Source organism: Saccostrea echinata, unplaced genomic scaffold, assembly GCF_033153115.1.
Source record: "Saccostrea echinata isolate AGI-Se365-2 ecotype Australia unplaced genomic scaffold, CSIRO_AGI_Sech_v1 ptg000001l, whole genome shotgun sequence".
Classification (NCBI taxonomy): Eukaryota; Metazoa; Mollusca; class Bivalvia; order Ostreida; family Ostreidae; genus Saccostrea; species Saccostrea echinata.
The window spans coordinates 37,650,001-37,672,475 of NW_026889750.1; the positions used below are offsets into that span (position 1 = coordinate 37,650,001).

The 22,475-nt window shown below is 34.4% G+C and overlaps 1 protein-coding gene across 1 annotated transcript in view; it reads right to left on the minus strand.

Moving 5' to 3' along the window:
* LOC133190982 (glycine receptor subunit alpha-2-like) overlaps positions 1 to 22,475 on the minus strand; it is a 40,561-nt gene that overhangs the window by 10,764 nt on the left and 7,322 nt on the right. Inside the window, exons 3-4 of the mRNA XM_061326657.1 lie at positions 19,270 to 19,337; positions 7,312 to 7,538 (exon numbers count right to left, since the gene is read on the minus strand). Coding sequence (XP_061182641.1) covers positions 7,312 to 7,538; positions 19,270 to 19,337 — 295 coding nt within the window. The remainder of the gene's footprint in view (positions 1 to 7,311; positions 7,539 to 19,269; positions 19,338 to 22,475) is intronic.

A 22,475-nucleotide genomic window follows, 5' to 3' on the forward strand; every position in this document is an offset into this window, starting at 1 on the left:
ATCAAAGTTTTACATAGAAATATATGGGGAAAAACCTTTAAAAATCTTCTTCTCAAGAACAGCAAAGCCATGATGAGTCATATTTATATGGAAGCATCCTCAGGTAGTGTAGATTCAAGTTTGTTCAAATCATGACCCCTGGGGGTAGGGCGGGGCCCCAAAGGAGGATCAAAGTTTTACATAGAAATATATGGGAAAAACCTTTAAAAATCTTCTTCTCAAGAACAGCAAAGCCATGATGAGTCATATTTAAATGGAATCATCCTCAGGTAGTGTAAATTCAAGTTTGTTCAAATCATGACCCCCGGGGGTAGGGCGGGGCCACAATGGAGGATCAACGTTTTACATAGAAATATATGGGGAAAAACCTTTAAAAATCTTCTTCTCAAGAACAGCAAAGCCATGATGAGTCATATTTATATGGAAGCATCCTCAGGTAGTGTAGATTCAAGTTTGTTCAAATCATGACCCCTGGGGGTAGGGCGGGGCCCCAAAGGAGGATCAAAGTTTTACATAGAAATATATGGGAAAAACCTTTAAAAATCTTCTTCTCAAGAACAGCAAAGCCATGATGAGTCATATTTAAATGGAATCATCCTCAGGTAGTGTAAATTCAAGTTTGTTCAAATCATGACCCCCGGGGGTAGGGCGGGGCCACAATGGAGGATCAACGTTTTACATAGAAATATATGGGAAAAACCTTTAAAAATCTTCTCCTCAAGAACATCAAAGCCATGATGAGTCATATTTATATGGAAGCATCCTCAGGTAGTGTAGATTCAAGTTTGTTCAAATCATGACCCCTGGGGGTAGGGCGGGGCCCCAAAGGAGGATCAAAGTTTTACATAGAAATATATGGGAAAAACCTTTAAAAATCTTCTTCTCAAGAACAGCAAAGCCATGATTGGTCATATTTATATGGAAGCATCCTCAGGTAGTGTAGATTCAAGTTTGTTCAAATCATGACCCCCGGGGGTAGGACGGGGCCACAATGGAGGATCAAAGTTTTACATAGAAATATATAGGAAAAATCTTTAAAAATCTTCTTCTTAATAACAGCAAAGCCCTAATTGATCATATTGATATGGAAGCATCCTAAGGTAGTATAGATTTAAGTATGTCCAAATCATGACCCCCGGGGGTAGGGTGGGGCCCCAAAGGAGGATAAAAGTTTTACATAGAGATATATAGGAAAAATCTTTAAAAATCTTCTTCTCAAGAACAGCAAAGCCCTGATTGATCATATTTATGTGGAAGTATACTCAGGTAGTGTAGATTCAAGTTTGTTCAAATGTTGCCCCCCTGGGGTTGGGTGGGGCCACAATGGAGGATCAAAGTCTGAAATAGAAATAGAAATATATAGGAAGATTTCTTCTGATGAAGAACTGCAAAGCCATGATTAGTCATTTTGATATGGAAGCATCATCAGGTAGTGTAAATTCAATTTTGTTCAAATGATGACCCCCGAGGGTAGGGTGGGGCCCAATAGGGGGATAGAAAATTTTACATAAGAACACATAGAAAAAATATTTCTTCTCAAGAACAGAAAAGCTATGTTTAGTCATATTGATATGGAAGCATCTTCAGGTAGTGTAGATTCAAGTTTGTTCAAATGATGACCCCCGAGAGTAGGACGGGGCCACAATGGAGGATCGAATGTAACATAAGAACATATAGAAAAAATATTTCTTCTCAAGAACAGAAAAGCTATGTTTAGTCATATTGATATGGAAGCATCCTCAGGTAGTGTAGATTCCAGTTTGTTCAAATGATGACCCCTGGGATAGGGAGGAGCCACAAGGGGGGATCAAATTTTTACAAAGGAATATATCAGAAAATTTTTTTAAAATCTTCTCAAGTACAACAAAGCCATTTGTTATTTTGACATGGAAGCATCATCAGGTAGTTTAAAATTCAAGCCCCCCCCCCCCCCCCGGAATCTTTTCAATACTGAACTGATTTGTGCTTTTGCCTATCCACTGTGCTCAGGTGAGCGATGTGGCCCATGGGCCTCTTGTTTATCTTCGTTTCGTGCAATTTTCGAAAATGTATTGTTCCCAAACATGCTTGACTTTCATATATAAAAGTTTCCGTAGGCTACTTCATTTTGCCTTGAGAATACATTCAATGTATTTCGCAAATTTGGATATTGTGCTTTAATGACCAACAAACGCATTTTGCTTATATACATACACAATGTATGTAGTTGTTGTTTGCCATGCAAACCATTTAGAATGGTTTGCTATACATTCAAAGTGAAAAGAAAACTGAATAACTTGCAATTAATTTAATTCTTGAAGAATAATTGAAAGAATATTTAATAAAAAATGATGTAATGATTAAAACAAAAAACTTTATTCATAAAACAAGATTAAAATGTGTCGCATTCTGACAGCAGTGCTTTAAGACATTCAAATGTGATAATACAATTTCAACACTACACTTTTAGTATGTTTATCAAAAACAACTCTAATTTTCAAAGCAATTTACCAATGAATATCTTGGTGTCTTGGCACAAGAATAATTTTGGGATCTTTGAATGTGTTCACTACAAGAATACAATTTGTTTAGCGGCCCATGTATTTGATAGAAGTAATTGTGTGACTTGTCAAGTTCTAATGAACCATTTGTACTCTTAAAAAATGAAACAGTTTCATCAGGTACATGTATTTGTTCATTTTTCTACTATGGAATATTCATCAGTTAGATTATGCATCTGGTAATGCATCAAGAAATGGGTACGACTTCGACACAAATATGCCACAATTTTGGATTTTTACCTCGCATATTTTATTATAAGCTTTTATGGCTACCTACTCGTAGCATTTGTCATGAGAAATGGATTTGTGGGACACGTTTAGTCAAACGATTAGCAAGCTAATTCAAATCAGTTTTTTCTGTACATTTTCAGATTCAACCAAAATTTAAGGAGTGAATTCTCTTGCACCATTTAGACTGCCATCAAGGATTGGTGCTTTGAATACGCGTTTCATTTGCAATTTTTAAGAATTCTCTGTAATGTTGGAATTTTTAAGCCTCATTTTTGAAAGTTTTCCCTGAAAATAATCATGATTAGAATCAGCTGTCAGCTGTGTTCGCAATAGGGAACAATTGAGAAACGGGCAATTTGTTTACAGTTGGGTTACTTAACAAAACATTTCGATATTCAGGCATGGTCCTGAACTCATGTGGCCTTGGGTCATAAATGTCATCAGCATCCTTTGCTAAAGGGAGGTATTTTAGCTATATGCAGACTTCCCTTGTATGGTTTAACATGATGGAATGTTTGAAAAAAGGGGAATAGGCATAGCCAAAATGTCTACATAGCGACAGATAAAAATAAATAAATTTCTCAAAAATCTTACTTTCTGTTGAATTTATGTAATGTTTATTACCAAAATTGACAATAGTTGAATATTTTGACAAGCCAGTTGATTACAATTAACACACCAAGATGGCAACAGGCTCAGTTAGCACATAAACTGAATTAAATTGAATGCTTTAACCACAATTTTTGAATAACGTGGGTCATGACTCCATTATTTGGTGAACGAATAATGAAAAGCGGTAGAAAAAGGTTTCTCTTTACACTTACTAAGTAGACTCACTCTATATCAAAAATTTAGTTTACTTAATACTTAAATGTTCACTATAGTCTTAAAAAAAATCTCCAAGTCTGCATACATTAAATGAGAATAAGATCAGTTTATTATTTAAATGGCTAAACATGTGCGATTGCTTGGTGCAGTGGTCAGCGAGGTGATAAAATGGACACTCGTTGAAGAGAGAGTCCGAATCATTTTGAGATGCCTTTTTTGGTTTACTTTGTCATGAGTTGAAATGTAGCTGTAGCTTAGGAATAAAGTACGTTTTTTTTTATATTGAAAATGTAATAAAGAATCAATTTACTTTAAATTATTCAAAATATGGGATAAACTAATAAATAATGAAATAAGCATTTTCAATTTGTAGTTGAAACACAAGGATAAAGAGGAAGTAATCGGTTCGAACAATAATGAATCCCACTATATTGCATTCCTAGACAAAGAATGTGCTATAATTTCAAGCATCTGTGATGAGCTGTTTCTGGGAAAACTGCGACGGAAATTTGTAAAGTATATTGTACGTACAGACGCAAGGATAAACAGGAAGATGACATCGGATTGGTACAAAAATGAATCCCATCATATGGCATGCGTAAACAAAGAGTGTGTTAAAAATTTCAAGCATTTGCGATGAGTAGTTGCTTAGAAAACTGCGACGAAAATGTTACGGATAGACAGACAGACGGACACACACAGACACACAATAGTAAAATTGTATACATGTACCTTTCGGAGTGGGGGTATAATAACTATTTAGTACATATTACCACTAAGAATTAATACCATAAAAATATGTGGTGCATAATATATTTCTAACTATAATACTTGAAAAACTTTTGGGGGGAATTATTTGGCAGAAAGAGGCTCGATTTGTCTTTTTCAGATTACTTTTTATTGATAGATTGAACATTAAAGAAGAAAAAAGAAACAATATCTGATAAAGATTCCAAATATATCAAGAGGACCATTAATTAATATGAAATGAAAATATTTATATGGAAATAAATTTCTGAAGACGGGTTTCAAGCCATCTGCATCTCGACTACAACCGTTTCAGCATTTACAAAATTATGTACTAGTTTTGGCAAGATGAAAACTTGATTAGGTATAAAAATGACAACTTCCATTAAAATGAGGTACAGCTCATATTACACCAACACAAATTATATCATCTCTAATAAAAAGAACATGCGTCTGCAAAGTATCGAGATCGAGAAAAATCTTCAAAACTTTTATCTGAATTTTCAGCATCCGGCAATACTAGATTTACTGCCTAACAATCGTAAGTTTACATGATTTTCCATATATGTTCATGTCAAAATTCGACAAACATAATGACTCAACACTTGTAAATTTGTACTTTCCCAGAGGTCGTTTTATGTACGAATGTGTAAAATTGAACGCATCAAATACGAACTGGCTTTAAAATCTTTAAATTTTCCCAAAAGCGTACCAAAATATTGTGGCAGTTTAAGTATATTCATTCGAGATATAAAGTATAAAAAGGGTTCGTCAAGAATTACACGGTACAGTGTTCTGGATTATGGTTTAAGACTGTAGATGAACACATATACAATTTTAAATGTAACAAATTGTGAATTTACACGTATAGATTTTTTAACACGATTACCCTCCTTAACAAGGTTCGATCCTGAGCTTTTGAGGAGATTTTTGTCCAAACCTGTGTTTCAAAAAATATTGTGCATAATAGTTTAGTTCTTGTAATAAATTTGGATTCTACAATGCCAATTACACTACTCAATTAAAATCCCATGATTAAATTCCATACCAAAAGCATTAAGTGAGGAACTATATTTTGTGGCGGAAGGTTTTTTAAGACGAATATTATCATTTTTTTTCTTTCAGGTATTTACAATACTGTAAAGTTTGGATTCCTATTTTTCTATTAAGTTTAACTTGTGCCTTGAAATGCTTTATACTGTTCCTAAATTATTTATTAAATTAACTGTCATGAATTCCATCATCATATTGTGACAAATATAGCATATATTTTGTGAAAATCCAGAAAAAAAGTAGCCTAAATTTAATTTTAAAATTAACACTATTTTAGAAATGTCTAAAAATTTACATCTCAGATCTTCACTTTTTATTTTCTTTTCTGAATATATGATATTTATAACCATTCTGCTTTAATTCAGAAAAATTTAAAATAAATTAAAAGTATTTCATTGTTTGTCTTATATTTAATGCCAGAAAAATGATTTTCAGTGAGAAAAGGCCAAATGATTGACTATGCCAGGTAAGGCCAACTTTAAAATAATGTTTGTTTGCCCTCTCCCGACTCAGGATGAAAAATTTGAGTCAGTAGATAGGTAAGAATTTTTTATTCTCAGAAAATTTCAATTTTAATGCTTATTTTTTAAAATCTATTGTCCAGAATTGCTTCCAGGAGGTCAAAAAAAAAAAAAAAAGTTTTGAGTCGGGCTATTTTTAGCAGTCGGTCGGGAAGGGGCAACCAAACAATTTTTTAAAGCTGGCCTTAAAATGAAACTTTTTCGCTGTCCCAAACTTTATCGTAACTATTTAAAATAAAATAAGGCTGTATTTGGTCCCATGACTTATTTAGGTAAAAATACTGGAGGAAAAACTTTTTATAATTGATTCATGTGTTAGACGTAGTTACAGTGCAAAAAGGTCAAATTAAATGCAACATAGCGCCAAAAGAAGGGCATTAACCCCCATTTTTTGTTGTGATATTTAACTAACCTATGTGTGTAGATTTTAAAAATATACTTGATTGAAAATTCTCATTACTTTTGATATCAGGATCCAAGTTTTTTAAAGAACGTCTTGTCCGATGACTGCGAGGAACCGAATAGCGCCTACGGACCGCGAGAGGGAGGGGGGAGGGGTACCGCACATAAAACGCCACGTAAAGGCAGAGTTACGTATACATCTGAATACATGTACCTTCGTAATCGACGCGTAACTACATGTACAACTGCATGAAACCGAAATGGAAAGTAATACAGCAGACAATCATAATCGTCATATTCAACGAAAAATTTGAGGAAACTGATGTGCGCGTTTATTCAGCGAAGTCGTCCACCTTACGCTGGTGTTAAATTCCTCTCACTCTCGCACGTGCACATCGAATGACTTTTTCTGAGTAGCAAGAGTTTATCTTCAGTTTCCTATAACTTACTACATTAACATGTGATTGGCTTCCTTATAGTTAACATTCGTCACCATTTGTTCAAGATCAAAGGGAGTAACTGAACAGTAGAGTAAAACGGCTTCGGATTACCTCTGCTATTCTCGACAAACTAATGGCTCAATTCTTGGAAGAGTGGACTAATACAATGATGAACATGTAGAGGAGAATCCGGGCTTTTATAGATATGCGAGGGAGGCATCCGAATACTAACGAGTCAGTCAAATTGGGGAACAGTCAAACGTGCTTCAATTACCCATGAAATATCGGCCAGATTGGTATATATTTATTAGCAAGAAGTAAATGTTTGCGATATTCAATATTAGCGATTACAATACTGTCCTTAATCATGCCAAATTCAATTTATCGTGTAAGATTCATATATTAAATGAGACGGATACTTAATTTTATTCCTACCTGTCTTAACAATTTTGTCATGTTTAAACTCCATTTTTTTATTCAATGAACAAATCCTATGCTCTTTTTCTTTGTTCACTTTCCCATCTTATTTATTGATTGAAAAGTACATACCTCAAACGGTACTTGATACATCCATTTTTGTACAAATGAAGCATTTTGTTTGGAACAGTGACGTCATGAAAACTGGCACGTTTCTCATTGGTAAAATACAGATCAGGGACCCAAACTTTAACCATGAACTTTGAGTCAAGCTCAAAGTAATCGTCATTCAGCATTCCGTAAAAAATCAGGCGGGGGTCACACCACTCTTGTTCAACAAATGCGTTGATTGTAAAATCCTGCAATATTTAATTTGATAATGACGAAACATTTGCAAATACTACAAATGTAAGATCTCCTAACTCATATATTTGATTATTATACTAGTCTAGTATCTATATGCAGGCGTATTTTAAAAGATCAGTATATTTCTGAACAAAGGACACCTATTCAGTCTTGTTATGTTGTAACATTGTTAACCTCTCGTCATTAAGCTTTATTGGACTTGACAAAATGGACCCATTTCATTTTGTTATGATTCAATTTAGACAAGTCCCTAGGCTTCCAATCGCAAAGTGTTTTACACATGTTTTATTTCTCGATGATTTAAGACAACATAAAAACCAATTTTCAATCACTCATAGAACTTCTCGTTGTCTATGATTCTTATCTTGTGCTTTCATTCTCTGTCTCGATCCATTTTTATGACACGTAATTTCGTCAGGATTTTCCATAAACAGGTAGATGTTTTACTTAATTGACAATCGTATAAGTAACATTTAGCAAACTTTAAAACAGTTCAGCAGTTTCCATGTACACATTATTCACTACTCTCTCCTTTACAATGATTAACAACAACGATACAGGGTGCCTATGACTTTTATAATTGGGCCATAAATTCTGGGACCTCAATTTATTATACTTCATCTACTCTCAAAATGAAAACAATTATGTCCGAAACTATATCACAGACTGTGTATGTAAAACTGTTTCTGGGACCTTGTTAATCCATGCAGTTATGATAAATAACGGATCTTTCATTACACGTAGAACATCATCTTATTGCGATTTCTGATTAGAGGGAACAGGTCTGTGATGGTTGCTAAGAACAGTTTGTGTTTGATGACCATCCTACGGAAAATCCAATGGAGGTAATGTGTTGAGGGCAGCAAATTGAAATGATAACTTTGTAGCTGCAGTGTACGGAATTTATTGGTGAAGTGTGTGTGATATAGACAAAAAACTATAACGAGGTATAGATTTCGTTCATTGGCGTGCGCAAATTGCAGTATCAATGTTCTCGCAGACCGGACAGGATGGTGAACGCATATGGTATGCGTAATCCATGTACTTACTAAACAGGAAAGTTTGGTCGTATGTTTAAGCTTGCAGATGACACCAAGGTCGAAATTAAACGTTGCCATGAACAAATGAGAATTCCAAAGAGAAAATTAGTTCACATGAACTTGGCCTTGTATTCTTTCCGTCTCTAGCATTGTTTTTTTCTTATATGTCCTATGTTTTATTTAAAAAAGTTACTTGATAATCCATATTTATAACCTTTACTGTTTGAACACTTAGCCAACTTGAACATATTGCAATAAAATGATTCTTATCGAGCCACATCTCGCTATTTTGTTTTGTTTGTTTGTTTAACGTCCCTTCGGGAATTTTTCACTCAAATTGAGACGCCAAAACTTGCCGGTGGAGGGCTGCAAGTATAGACCTGTACTCGGCACTTACATGTAGGGCGTTTTTTGTGTAAGCACCTATTACGGCATGGGACCTCGGTTTATATGGCTTCCTCCGAAGGATCGGTTTCCATGTCCCGCAACGGGATTCGAACCCGCGACGTAAGGACCAACTCCTTACTTCGCGACTTTAGAGAAAAAGCTCTAACCTCAGCGCCATGCGGGCGACCGCTACATTGTTGAATGAAGATTGCGACCTGAAAATTATGCAACTCATATGATCAATTTATAATATAACTTTTGACCGTAGCTTGGGTTAATCTTGATACAAAATTTGAAATTATTAAAATTACCTGAAACTGTTGGATATATAGGATCTCTCATAGTTTGTGGTTTGATATGATTTTTTTCCAACGATTTGTTTTTGCTCAGGGATAAAAAATCATATCTAACCACAAACCATAGGAGATTCTTTGAATCACATATTCCAAAAAACGTTATTTCAATGTTTACACGATTTCAACTAAGTAAATCTACAATATCTGACTTTATCAAATTCACACATTTTGACCTTGGATATGAAAACGAGATTCTTTGAGCTATATCCACCGACAATCAGTGGAAATATATGTAGGATACTTTACTACATCATGAAATAAAAAAAAAAAACAGTGAAAAAAGAGAACTTATTTTTTGTATCATTTTCTTTTATTTTTTTTCCATTGACATTTTAATTTTCATGAATAAAACAAATTAGTGGAGATATATATGTCATTTAACATATTAAATTTACACTGGAACTAAGCCCTTCGTTTTACTGATTAATTGTAGCAATATCGATATGCGAAGCTTACTACAATATTGCACAGGGCATATCTTAAGATTTATTGAGAAATCGCTGTCTAATTTGTTGTTTATTCCAGGGAATCAACGAAAGTTGGAAATGTGGAACATATTGGGCGAACGATCTGCATTTACATGTTAAACAAGAGGCCTTAACGGTCACCTGAGTACATAACAATTTAGAGGATTCATAGAGTATAAAATAAACTGATGGATGAAGTTTTGTAGCCCAAAAGCAAGAGAAATAGGATGGTCAGGATCAACAAAATAATTAGACTAGTATCTATCAGTCCCCCCATTTATCCTTTTCACCATGCAGACTATTTACAAAATATCTATTTTTAACCCCATATAATTGCCTCTCACTATGGCCTCTCTTGGTCTTTGAAGAACATGTAAAATGATGTTATTTTTTTCTCATTTATATTTATCTATTATTTACAAGTCTACCTAATCAATAAAACTATAAAAGTACTTTTTGTATTATACAATAAAAATTCTTGCACAATTCTCTAATTCTATTAACCTTTCAAATACACTATTTAGAGTGATTAATTATCAAAGGTGAATGACCAGGGATTAATCTAAATTTTGGGGGAAACTTCCTTTTCTGGAGAATTGGGAAAATCAGCCGGGGGAAATTAATTTCAACATTTTTATGACCATTTAGAGTGCATAAAATAGCAAAGTAAAATCATATTTCAGAGAAATATCGTTTTAAAATTTTTACTTTAAATTTCCAGTTTTTAATTGAAAATAAATTACTGGATAGAAAAGTTTGACAAATTCCTTACGTAAAACTTTATTATACTGATATGTATTGTATATCACTTGAAAGGAAAAGACAATAGTTCAAATGAGAAACTTAGTTTCCTTAAAATTCAAACTTCCTTTTTTAAAAAAAAAAAAGATCCACCATGTCCTCAAGTTCCTCATTGGAAAAAGTTGTCTTTTCCTTCCTTACAAATCCAAACGAGATTGGTTAAGCCTCTTTCTGAAATTTGTGCACAAGAAGTTCTTTACACTAAATCCCCTCTCAACAGTTACTGTTGTGCAAGGAATTAAGCATCCCAGTTCAAGCAACTGTATCATATTTGAGTAGAGTAAATTCAGTATCCCATCTCTTTTAGCCTGTCTCAGGTTGTTAGGCAATGTGAGTTGCAGTCTTTGGTCCCCAAGCTGCTGTCTAAAAATTATAACAGGGCATTAGTATTATACTATTTTAAATAAAGTCAGAAAGTTTAACTTTTTTAATCATTCAAAATTTACAACTGTTACTAGTAAAAAAAAAAACCCAGAGTTAATATCAATAAAATAATTCATACTTACAAATTATGTTTCCTAGGATGAATCTGTTGCATGCAAACTTGTAATGAAACAATAACTTTTCTTTAAAAAAAACATTTTTAAATAAGAAGAAAAATATTAGTAATGTAAAACAGTAAAGTCAAAACCTTGTAAAATTTTAACTGAAAGGGAAGTAGTTAATATTTTTTAACCTTATAACAAACAAATGATATTTGAATGAACCATATTCAAGAACCACTGCATCTGCAGATTCGAAGTCAGCGGGGATTCTAGGGAAGGGATGTGCATAAAACTCAGCCAAAGTCTGGATGTCATGCTATAAAATAAATTATCATTTATTTTAAATACCGAATACCTGAATATTGCTGTAGATGATTTATGTTGACAACATTCACACAGACCTTCCCATAGTCTAGCAATTCCCCAGTTGCAGTGCTTAGGGAGATTCCTTGGGTCTAAGACCCCAAAGGACCTCCTTACCGGTGAAAAGCTGAATGACTATTTCATTTCAACTAGAAGAAACCTGATGAATGGAAGGCCTGTGAGTAACGAAAAATCCTCAGGCGTCTGAACATGGACATTCCTATGTTCATCTTGTCTGATTCTTTGTTGTAGAGATGTTCTGTCTACAACGTCAAGATAAAAGTGATGACCTTCGAGAAAGTCAGTTCTTCATGCTGACCTCTTTCATCTAACATTTCAATTAAAATGGCTATTCTTTCCAAGGTTTTGCTTACTTTGTGGGGAACGTCAGTGAGATTAAATATTCATTTTATAATAATAAACTCAAATTGTTTATTATTCTGAGTACATCACTCAACAGTAAGATCCTTGCGCAGTAGTGAAACTCAGAGTCCAAAAACCTCAGGTTCTCGCCTTTCCTCATACAGACTGTCTGAGCAATCCGAAATGTTAAAGAGATATATTCATTATATACATTACAACAAGTGGTATTTGTGCCATCAAATGTCAGGAATATGACATTGGAGAGCGGAACACCCTTGGCTTGGAAAATATTCTGATTGCTTCTGTCAGAGAATAGCTATCTGTTTTCTCAACATGTATAATACCAAGGTAAATGATCTTGGATAGTGTCTTGAAACTTCCGTGTCCCAAATAATGCAAACTGCTCTCTTCCTCCTTCATATGTACTTTCATCTCCTAATTATGTGAATTTTTCTCCTACCCTAAGAGAATCAATGAACTTCTGTTCAAGATGATAACTAACTGTTTCCATAATATCATTGACAGAAAAGGATGACAAGTAAGTTGCATTCTTTGGTGCTGACTGCAAGTGAGTACTAAGGTCCTTAACACCAAGGCTAGCCACAAACTGCACAAATTCTGCAGTTTTCCAAGAGGGCTTACCGTTTTCTAACCATAAAATTCGCACACATAATAAGTTTCTTCAGTACTTCACGATTCAGTTTTTTTTTTCAATCAATTTCAGTCTTGAGATTGTAACAATTTGAAAACATTCACCTCTTTTCCTGATGTTTTTCATATTTGGGCATCACAGTGAGCTTTGTTCTCTTGCTAGTTGTTTGAAAAAGGAGCAGGATGATCTGCAAACAACACCCACGTGCAGTGTAAATACACTTTTTTTTTTTTACCGAAATGCTTACACAATTACATATTTTTCTGGTTCTGAATCCGTTCTGTATTTAAGTTCAGGAGACTCCGCGAGTTTTGGTTTTGATTGTTTTTAAAACATCGTATGAATTTTTTAGCAGGCCTTGGCATCTTCTTTACGATGTTTTTTTTTTAACATAATACCCTTCTCGTAGCGACATGATGATTTACGAAGTAAACTCGTTCTAAATTTAATTCAATTGACGTTACATAGTCTACAAAGAAACAAGAACATACTGCATGTACAACTTGTCTAGTGAACGTCCGAGGAATATCGACGACAGGTATAACATTATATACATTTGCGCTAAGAGTTCGTGAACACAATAAAACGAAGGGAAAAAATTATTTGAACTTTTTATTATTGTAAGGGGAATTTTTTTTACTCATCAAAGGGGGGAAATGGGATATCCAGGGGGAATTTTCTCTTGTATTAAAATACCCAATATCGGTAGTAAATATGTACTAGATTAACCCCCTGATGGCAAAGGAGAATAACTTCGCTCAGCAGAATACAATAGAGCCTTGGACACGACCAGAACACTTGACCAAATGGTACAGATGTTCAAAATTCTGGTAAAAATACCCTTGCTTATTAAAACTTTTACACTGTTTGCCTCCGATATTCCCAGGAGCAGACAAGATTTTCAAAGAAATAATGCGTTTTCAACACAGCCCTATCCTAACACCAGAACCCATGACACAGGGTCATGAAATTAACAAATTTGGAAGAAGTACCCTCATCATCACAACAATGCAATTAAATGAAGATTTTGATAGAATTCATACATCTTCACTATATTATCAATAAAGCCCCTCACCACACCCCCATATCACCCCCAAGAAGCAACGGAACCCTTGAACCTGGGACAAGTTTTTAAAAAAAAATTGCAAGAAGCACCCTTGCTTCTCCTAACTATGAATATATGAGTGTATTTGCTCAATACCCAGGAGCAGGCAGGATTATGTAGTAGAATTGATTTATTTTCACTGTAATATCAATAAGGTCCCACCCTTACCCCAGAACATCTGACCCAGGGTCAATGAAACACCCACTTATGGAAGCACTCTTGCTCATCATCACTATACACTTAGTTTTGTTGCTTTATAACCAGTGCCGCTGACCCTGGTGCCATGAATTTCACAGTTTTGGAAGAGGTATCCTTGTTTATCATAACCAATTAACCATGCATTTAGGTTTTTTAAAAATAATATCCAGGGACAGAGAAGAATAATGCATTTTCACTATATAATAGAGTCCCGCCCTAACAACAGACCTCCCTGACCCAGGAACCATGAATTTCACAATTTTGGGAGAGGCACCCTTCCTCATCATAAGTATGTACATATTTAGTCTGTTTAATACCCAGGAACAGAGAAGAAGATTTTCAAAGAATAAAATCAAATGCATTTTCACTATAAAATAATAGAGCCCCGCCCTAACACCAAAACCCTGACCCAGGGGCCATGAAATTTTCAATTTTGGAAGAAGCAGTCTTGATCATCATAACTTAGTTAGTCTGTTTATTATCCAGGAGCAGAGAAGAAGATTTTCAAAGAATTAATGCATTTTTACTATACAAGATAAATATTGCGTTTATTTTGATGGTCTTAGCTCCACCCCTCAAGCCCCAGGGGAGCAGGGACCGATAAAGTTCACAATTTTTGTTCCCCTTTACCCATAGATGATGTATGCCAAAATTGGTTGTATTGGTTCAGTGGTTTTAGAAAATGCACGACGAAGGACGACGGAAAAAATACACATAAAAATAGGTCATTCAGGTGACCTAATAAAAATGTAAACATGAATAAAAAAATGTTATCAAATAGTTTTAAAAGACACAAGATATTCCATGTTAATTTCCATAGTCCCCGCCCACTGACGTCAGACAGAAAGACAGCCGCAAGAGAATGACATGCATATTAGGCACTCGATCTTTTACTTGGCGAAATTAACATTTAGTTGTAAATATCGGGAAATCAACTTACCTAACTTTTAAAGAGTTATCACAGGGAAAACAAAAAGAAATGTAAATATGAAAAAGTACATGTACTTAATTTTTCGAGTTTGGTAAACAAAACTATATATGACGTCACATGACGGCGAAATAAGATATAGATCAATCAAATATCTACTACCAACAATGCGAAAACAATTAATGTGTTCCTAATTTCACAAAATATCTCACCATGCGCTATGACGTATTTTTACATAACAATAATATGTGTAAATCACTAATTAAGTACTTGCTTCTGCAAGGATCAGGGATAAAAAAATGTACAACTTGAAAAATCCAGCTATCAACTATATCTTGTATCAATGAAGTAAAATCAGATGATGAGGTTTATACTTGGTTGTTTTGTTCATTTGATTAATGTAAATAATGAACACTTTGTACTCTACACGGTTTGCATTTCATTTCCGATGATGAGATCGAGACTACAGAAAGAAATGAATTCTCCGAGACGGTACCAAAAAAGGAAAACAGTAGATCATGTGTTTAGTTGTACCATTGAGAACTGTGACAGATCATTTCGTTCCTTAACATCTCTCGATAATCACAATCTCCTAGGTAACTGTAGTGACAGATCAGAGAGAAACCTTCTAGATAGATGCAAAATTATATATCAAAACAAGTCGTCAGCTTTGAAAACAACTTGTCCATCATATGATGAAGGCATTATAACGGCGGAATGTACAGAGTAAGTTAAACCAACTGGATGGGCATTGAAAATGAAAAAGTACTGAGGACCAAAAAGAATACCTTACCGAAATATTCAAGGCAGGCAAAATTACTGGGAAAAAGGAAGATCCAAGTAAAGTGGCGAAAGACATGCCATATGTACTTGTAAATGGTAAAAAGCGTTTCAGAATGGAGGATTACTTAACACCAGCATAAGTAGCAAGTTTCTTTTCAAGACTCTCTCAGAAAGACAGAAAATGTGATACTGGAGATTTCTTGGCAGCATCTTTTGATAGGAATTTGAATGATTCTTTCACGTATATAATATTTCAATTGCTAATACATGTATATTTATTGAGGGAAAATACATGTGCTCTTCCCATTCTGTGAAACATTTTTTGTTAAATATTTTCAATTATTTACAAAATCTGATAGTCATTGTTATTTTCAGTATGCTAGGGGAACTTGATTTTAATGATCTTTTGTGTACATTTTCATTTAGCTGTGAAGAGCAGAATTATGAGTTCTGATACCTCCTATGTGTCATGTTTCTTGAGGTTCATAAATCTTTTTAGTCAAGATTACATTGTATGCATGTGTATTACAGATTGTATTTCTCCTCGTATCTTGCTAAATATTTTATTCCACCCTGAAATATAGCAAAATTGCATTTTATCGCAAATTAAGTGCCAAAACATACACTTATATGATTTCATGCCATGATTTCTCTTACGTGCAATGTTTCTTCATAAATCTTTTCATGCATTTAAAAAGGTCTAGATTCTGCCTATATACTGTTAACTATTGCATTCATTTCATGTCTTTTCCAAATTTTTTAAAACGAGCATGAAATTTTGCAAAAATGCACTTTTTTGGCATAGTGCCAAAAAATACAATTTTAAGCTACATGTATGATCGCTCTTTTGTATGAAGTTTAACCTTTATTTTTCAAATGTGTTTAAAAAGTGGAGATTATGCTTGTTATTGGCGAACAATTACATTTCTTCTCCATATTTGATACTTTTTTTAAAAAATACACTCAGAAATAGAGTAAGTTGCACTTTTTGGCAAAGTGCCAAAAACATAACTTTCTTGCCATGGTTTCTCCATTAATTTTATTATGCTTTTTAAAAGTTAAGATAACGCTTGTTTACTGTTTATAATTGCATTTATTCCATGTATTAGCTAAATGTTTTAAAATCAAGCATGAAATAACAGCAAAATCCACTTTTTGGCACAGTGCCAAATTATAAAATATTGCATGTACAGTATGCAAACACCTTTTATCACAGAGTTATAAGGATTGCAGGTATAAAGAGATCTATCTGTAGAAAAATGAAATTTGTAACCAATGTTTGCTATTTATATTAAAATTAAATTTACTGTGTCATTAAAAAAGGCCAAAAATGGACTTATTTCACGGCTACAAACCACCCTTAAGATGCCGTGGTTGGTTTCCATGGCAACGGATGAATATTTTTTGTTTTTGATTCGTATTTGTGCAAGATAGATGAAACAAAGCTAGCACCCCCAAAATCAAAGAAATCGGTGACAGCAAGTGGCCAGACCTCTTCTAGTTTCTTTGATTCTCACATAGAATTAGTGTTAAAGGTCATGTGTACACATACATGTAATCATTTATATACATGGTGTCACAGACGCGCAGTGCAAAGAAACAGAGAAGTGGAACATTTATTTCATAATTTGGTAATATTTACATAAACGTTAATTTTCAAAAAAAAAATATTTTTACAAAAGAGAAATTCTTAAAATTTAACGTAAATACTGATCATTTGAATTATGTTTTGCACCTACTTTATCACAGACTATGATGTAGTCAAATGGATTAATTTGACCATGTATTCTCCTTCTCCTTATCTGACTTATTTTGAAAGTACAAATAGGAGATGTGCATGGTTTGGGTGAGGATATTATTCTTCAAAAACTTACTGTTGTCCGTGATTTTATGTCAATAGAAGATGACATGGGCTGACACTTCAGATAAAAGCAGAATAGGTCAATCTCTTCTGTTTTGTTTTGTTTTTGTTGTATATTTGCAGGGATCCATCAAATACATGTTTATATGTTTACTTGTCGAACTTCCAAGCCTGCTTTATTCATCGCATTTGATAGTTGTCGCACGTTAAATGCATTATGTGATTTTGGTATTTATCAGAAATCTGGCAACTGTATCGTGAAGCCATTGCTTTTGAAGTGGTGTTGATTACCAAATATTACATGCATTTGGGAATAACTTCATAGTAATGTGCATCCATGAGACAGATGATGAATAGAATTGTGTCTCTTTCATAAGAGGACGTAATTTGTGGGAATAAAAAGATGAAAAAGGAACGGTAGAGAGACTTATGTATCATTATTTAGCCCCTCCCACAGACGAAGTTTGGGGGGAGTATATAGGAATCACTGTCCATCTGTCTGTGTAATCTTGTCCGGGCTAAACCTTTGCTATAGAGAATCATTGGAAGTTCATACTTGATACATGTACAGTCACAAATTGTTTATGACCTGAGGGTGTGTCATGACCTTGACATAAGGTCTTTTATAAAATTTTAGGTCACGTTTAGAAAAATGTGTAATTCCTGTCCTGACCATATCTTGTAAAGGAGGGCATTTTAGATTCTACTCCCAAATATAACCTGTGGTCTGAGTATATATATTGACCTTGACAAAAGGTCATTTCAGGAAGTTCAAAGTCATTGACAGAAAAAAATGTATTATTCGTGTCAGGTCTATAACTCTCAGATGAAAGTTCAAACTTGACACAAAGATTGCTTTCATGATCAAGAACCAAGGTTGTACCGGCAAGTTCAAGGTCAGTAGGAGATAAAGTTTTATACTCCAGTCCATTATTCTCTAATACGTAAATATTGGACGTTGAAACTTCAATGATTATGTGTGAGGTGATGTTATGTTATTACCTTAATCCAAGGTCATTGTGGCAAATTCACGGTCACATGAAAAAAAGGTGTTAAATTCATGTCAGATCGTGATGGTCATCTGAAAGTGAAAACTGTGGCCTATAGATATTTTTGATGTGGCTGGACAATGTGATGATCGTTTGTTTTTTTGTTACGTCCCTCTCGAGAATTTTTCACTCGTATGGAGACGCCACCACTTGCCGATGGAGGGCTGAAAATTTACACATATACTCGGCACTTAGGGGCCATTGAGCAGTGAGGGATCTTTTTCAAGCTAACACCTACTTCGACACGGGACCACGGTTTATACGGTCTCATCCGATAGACAGACCGATCCCCATGTCCCGCAGCGTGATGGCCGTTGAATTAATGTAAGGACTGCCAGAATATAAAAAAACATATAATGGCATCATTGGGCATTCATTTATCCAAGGTCTTTCAGATGAGACCTTAAACCCGAGGTTCCATATCTAGGTAGCATTGACACGATAAAGAATCCTTACTGCTCAAAGGTCCTGAGTGCCGGGTAAAGGTCTAAATTTTACTCTATGAGTAAAAGATTATGTATGGGACGTTAAAAAACACACAATCATTCATCAGTCAATTCTTGAATATGTTATGCTGAAGTCTTTTGTTCTGTTTGACAATATATCATTTTCTATATTATGTGCAAAAGGTTCCACAGTGTTTAAGTTCATTTTTTTCTCTCGCACCACTCAATGTTACATATGAGGTTGTATGTACAGTATATACAAAGACAATATACAAAGAACCCTTGAAAATAAAGGAAAACAGCAGTTATTGTAAGGGACAGTCTTGTTCATACATGTATACTGTACATATATAATGCTAATTTAAACTTAATGAATACATAGGAATCAGCAGTTGACAATAACTTTGAAAAAAAATGGTGTAGTGTAAATGTGAACTCACCATTGATTGCTCGCTGATGGAATCAATGCTGTTGACGTATAAACTAACATTCACAGTCGAAGATTCATCTAAAAATAGAACAATAGGAAAATGCTCAGACATCTAAGTACTAATGAACAGACATCAATGTGTTTTACTTACGTGGGGAATATACATGCAAATAAAATATTTAATCTGTTTTTGTTGGCCTATTAAAATTCTAAGTATGCTTGAATTGATCGTAATTGAATTTCAATTTATTTCATTTTAGATTAGAGGGCATATTACTCTAACTGCAGAAAAATACGAGAGAATCAGAATTCTTTAGTATGCAGTGTACAGAGAGTTTTTATTATTTTCCGCGGTACGAAGCAGAGCGGGAAAAATTATTTGTTCATTTTTGACAAAATGGGCACATATACTGGAGTCACGTGGTGATGATTGCTTGTTGTGGATTAGCTTGGGAAATCAGTTCTAGCCCATCGTATTACGTTTCAGTTGAAATACAAGACATATACTAGAGGTAATGTGAGCACTGAGCTCACAAAATGATACCCCCGTCTCCGATATGTATATCATTACAAAGTCAATTTTTTTCTATGGGAGACCCGAAATAAGTGTCCGATCAAAAAGTAAAATAAGAGGTGCACAATTGGAGTATGAGGTGCAAAATGTCACTATGTAATAAAGATTCTGTGAAAGTATCATTAATTTTATTAGCTCACCTGAGCCGAAGGCTCAAGTGAGCTTTTCTGATCGAAATTTGTCCGTTTTCTGTCGTCGTCGTTGTTAACTTTTTCACATTTTCATCTTCTCAAAAACCACCGGGCCAATTTCAATTTCAACCAAACTTGCCACAAAGTATCCTTGGGTAAAGGGGATTCAAGTTTGTTCAAATGAAAAGCCCGAAGGGCTTTATGGTAAATTTGATCTCTTACCAAATTTATATCCCGATAGATGTTTTAAAATGATTCCTTATTACTTATATTTACATTTGTGACTTATTCATATTTTACATTTGCCTGATTATAATCTTTAACGCGTGAAATGTTTCATTTTTCAAACTTAATGGCACGAGTTTGATCTATTGATCGCGCGTTAACCCTTTATGACGTCACTGAGAAATTACGTCGAACATTTATGACGTGAGGAAACCGTGTTTATACGGATATATTTACATTTGCTGTGTTTATTTTTACTAAGCCAACTGTGGAATTCATTTGAAAGTCATTTTTGTGTAGAAATATACACGGTGAAACTCGCGCTAAAGTGACGTCACAATGAGGCTACAGAGACGTAAATAAAATGTAACGATATAAGACAGCAAGAAATTCAAATACTGAGTATATTATTGGTGCTTTTAAACTTGTAAAATACAAAATTAAGGAATGTTTTTAAGTTTAGTGTGAATTATTGGTGTGTAAATCACACAGACTTGCACATAGGCATATATTTTTCACGAAGCGCTAGCGCGCTTTATGAAATATGCCTACTGACAAGTCTGTGTGATTATACACCAATTAACTCACACAAAACTTAAAAACATTCCTTAAATAGATATACGTTGTTTTCAATAGTGTTATATAAAAGAAAACATTTGCAAATGTATTTATTTACATTTGCAAATATTTTTCTTAGATGAACCTATTGAAGAGAAAATATGTTCAATTCTGTATGAACTTATTAGGGGGTCAGAGGTCATGGCGTGACCGAATCACACAGCGAGATGATATCTTGTCTACATATTTCTGTCCCGGTGACATTGGTTTCGGAACTTCTAAGCCGTTAAAGCGATGAAAAAGATAACATTATTGAAACATATATGTTTTTTTCGTTCAACAAATGATCATTAGTTCTTTCTTCGAGGAGTGAGGAATTTCAATTAGCCTAAACTTTTTAACGTTGTTTATTACTTTTATTTACATTTGAGATGAATATTCTGAATAGAACTGCATTTATTACACGAACGGCCCGCCGTATTGCTATGTTGTGACGCGTAATGACCTAGAAGCTGTTTGGTCTTGAGAGTTCGCCTCGCTCCAACATTTGAATACTTACATTGATGTTCAGCAGTCCAGTTCAGGAATATCTGTTCGTAATGGAAAAAAAAAACAATGATCGCTACTGAGAATAATCTTACTTTTATTGTATGAGTTCTTTATATATGAAGTCAAAAGCGGTGGTATCGTCTTCAGTTTACATACCTTCAAAGGAATTTCGGGTTAAAAAGGTAAGCGTGATTTTAGGCTTATTGAAAACATTCTTCACACGAAGAAAGAACTAATGATCATTTGTTGAACGAAAAAAACATATATGTTTCAATAATTTTATCTTTTTCATCGCTTTAACGGCTTAGAAGTTCCGAAACTAGTGTCACCGGGACAGAAATATGTAGACAAGATATCATGTGTGATTCGGTCACGCCATGACCTCAGACCCCCTAATAAGTTCATACAGAATTGAACATATTTTCTCTTCAATAGGTTCATCTAAGAAAAATATTTGCAAATGTAAATAATTACCATTAAATATCTCATTTAGATTGAGGTCATTGCATCATGAATATGCATTACTAAAATAAGGCCATTCCAAGTTTTTTCTCTGTTTAGCGTCCACCCATCTTTCAAAAACCTACCTACCTATCCGCAAAAAACACACAAACCAAAGAATAAAACAAAGAATTTATAATCATAAAAATGAGATCAATCAAAGGATTTGATTTCATTCATCTGTTTTTAGGTCACCTGAGTCACTCAGGTGACCTATTGCTATCTGTTTTTGTCCGTCGTCGTCCGTCGTGCGTTAACTTTTGAACATTTTTAACTTCTTCTCTAGAACCGCTCAACCAATTTAAACCAAATTTGGTATATAGCATCTATGGGTGAAGGGGAACAAAAATTGTGAATTTCATGGTCCCTGCTCCCCCCGGGGCCTGAGGGGTGGGGCTAAAACCACCAAAAATAATGCAATCTTTAAAAATCTTCTTCTTTACTCCTGGACATCAAGCAGTCAAACTGTTGGCATCATTGTAATAAGCATTGAGCCCTCTACTAAAATTGTGAAATTCATGGCCCCAGGGTCAGGGGTTCTGGCCCCAGGATGGGGCTATATAGATCATATAGTGATTTTCATGGCCCCAGGGTCAGGGGTTCTGGTGTTAGGGCGGGGCTCTATTGATTATATAGTGAAAATTCATTGATTCTTTGAAAATCTTTTTCTCTGCTACT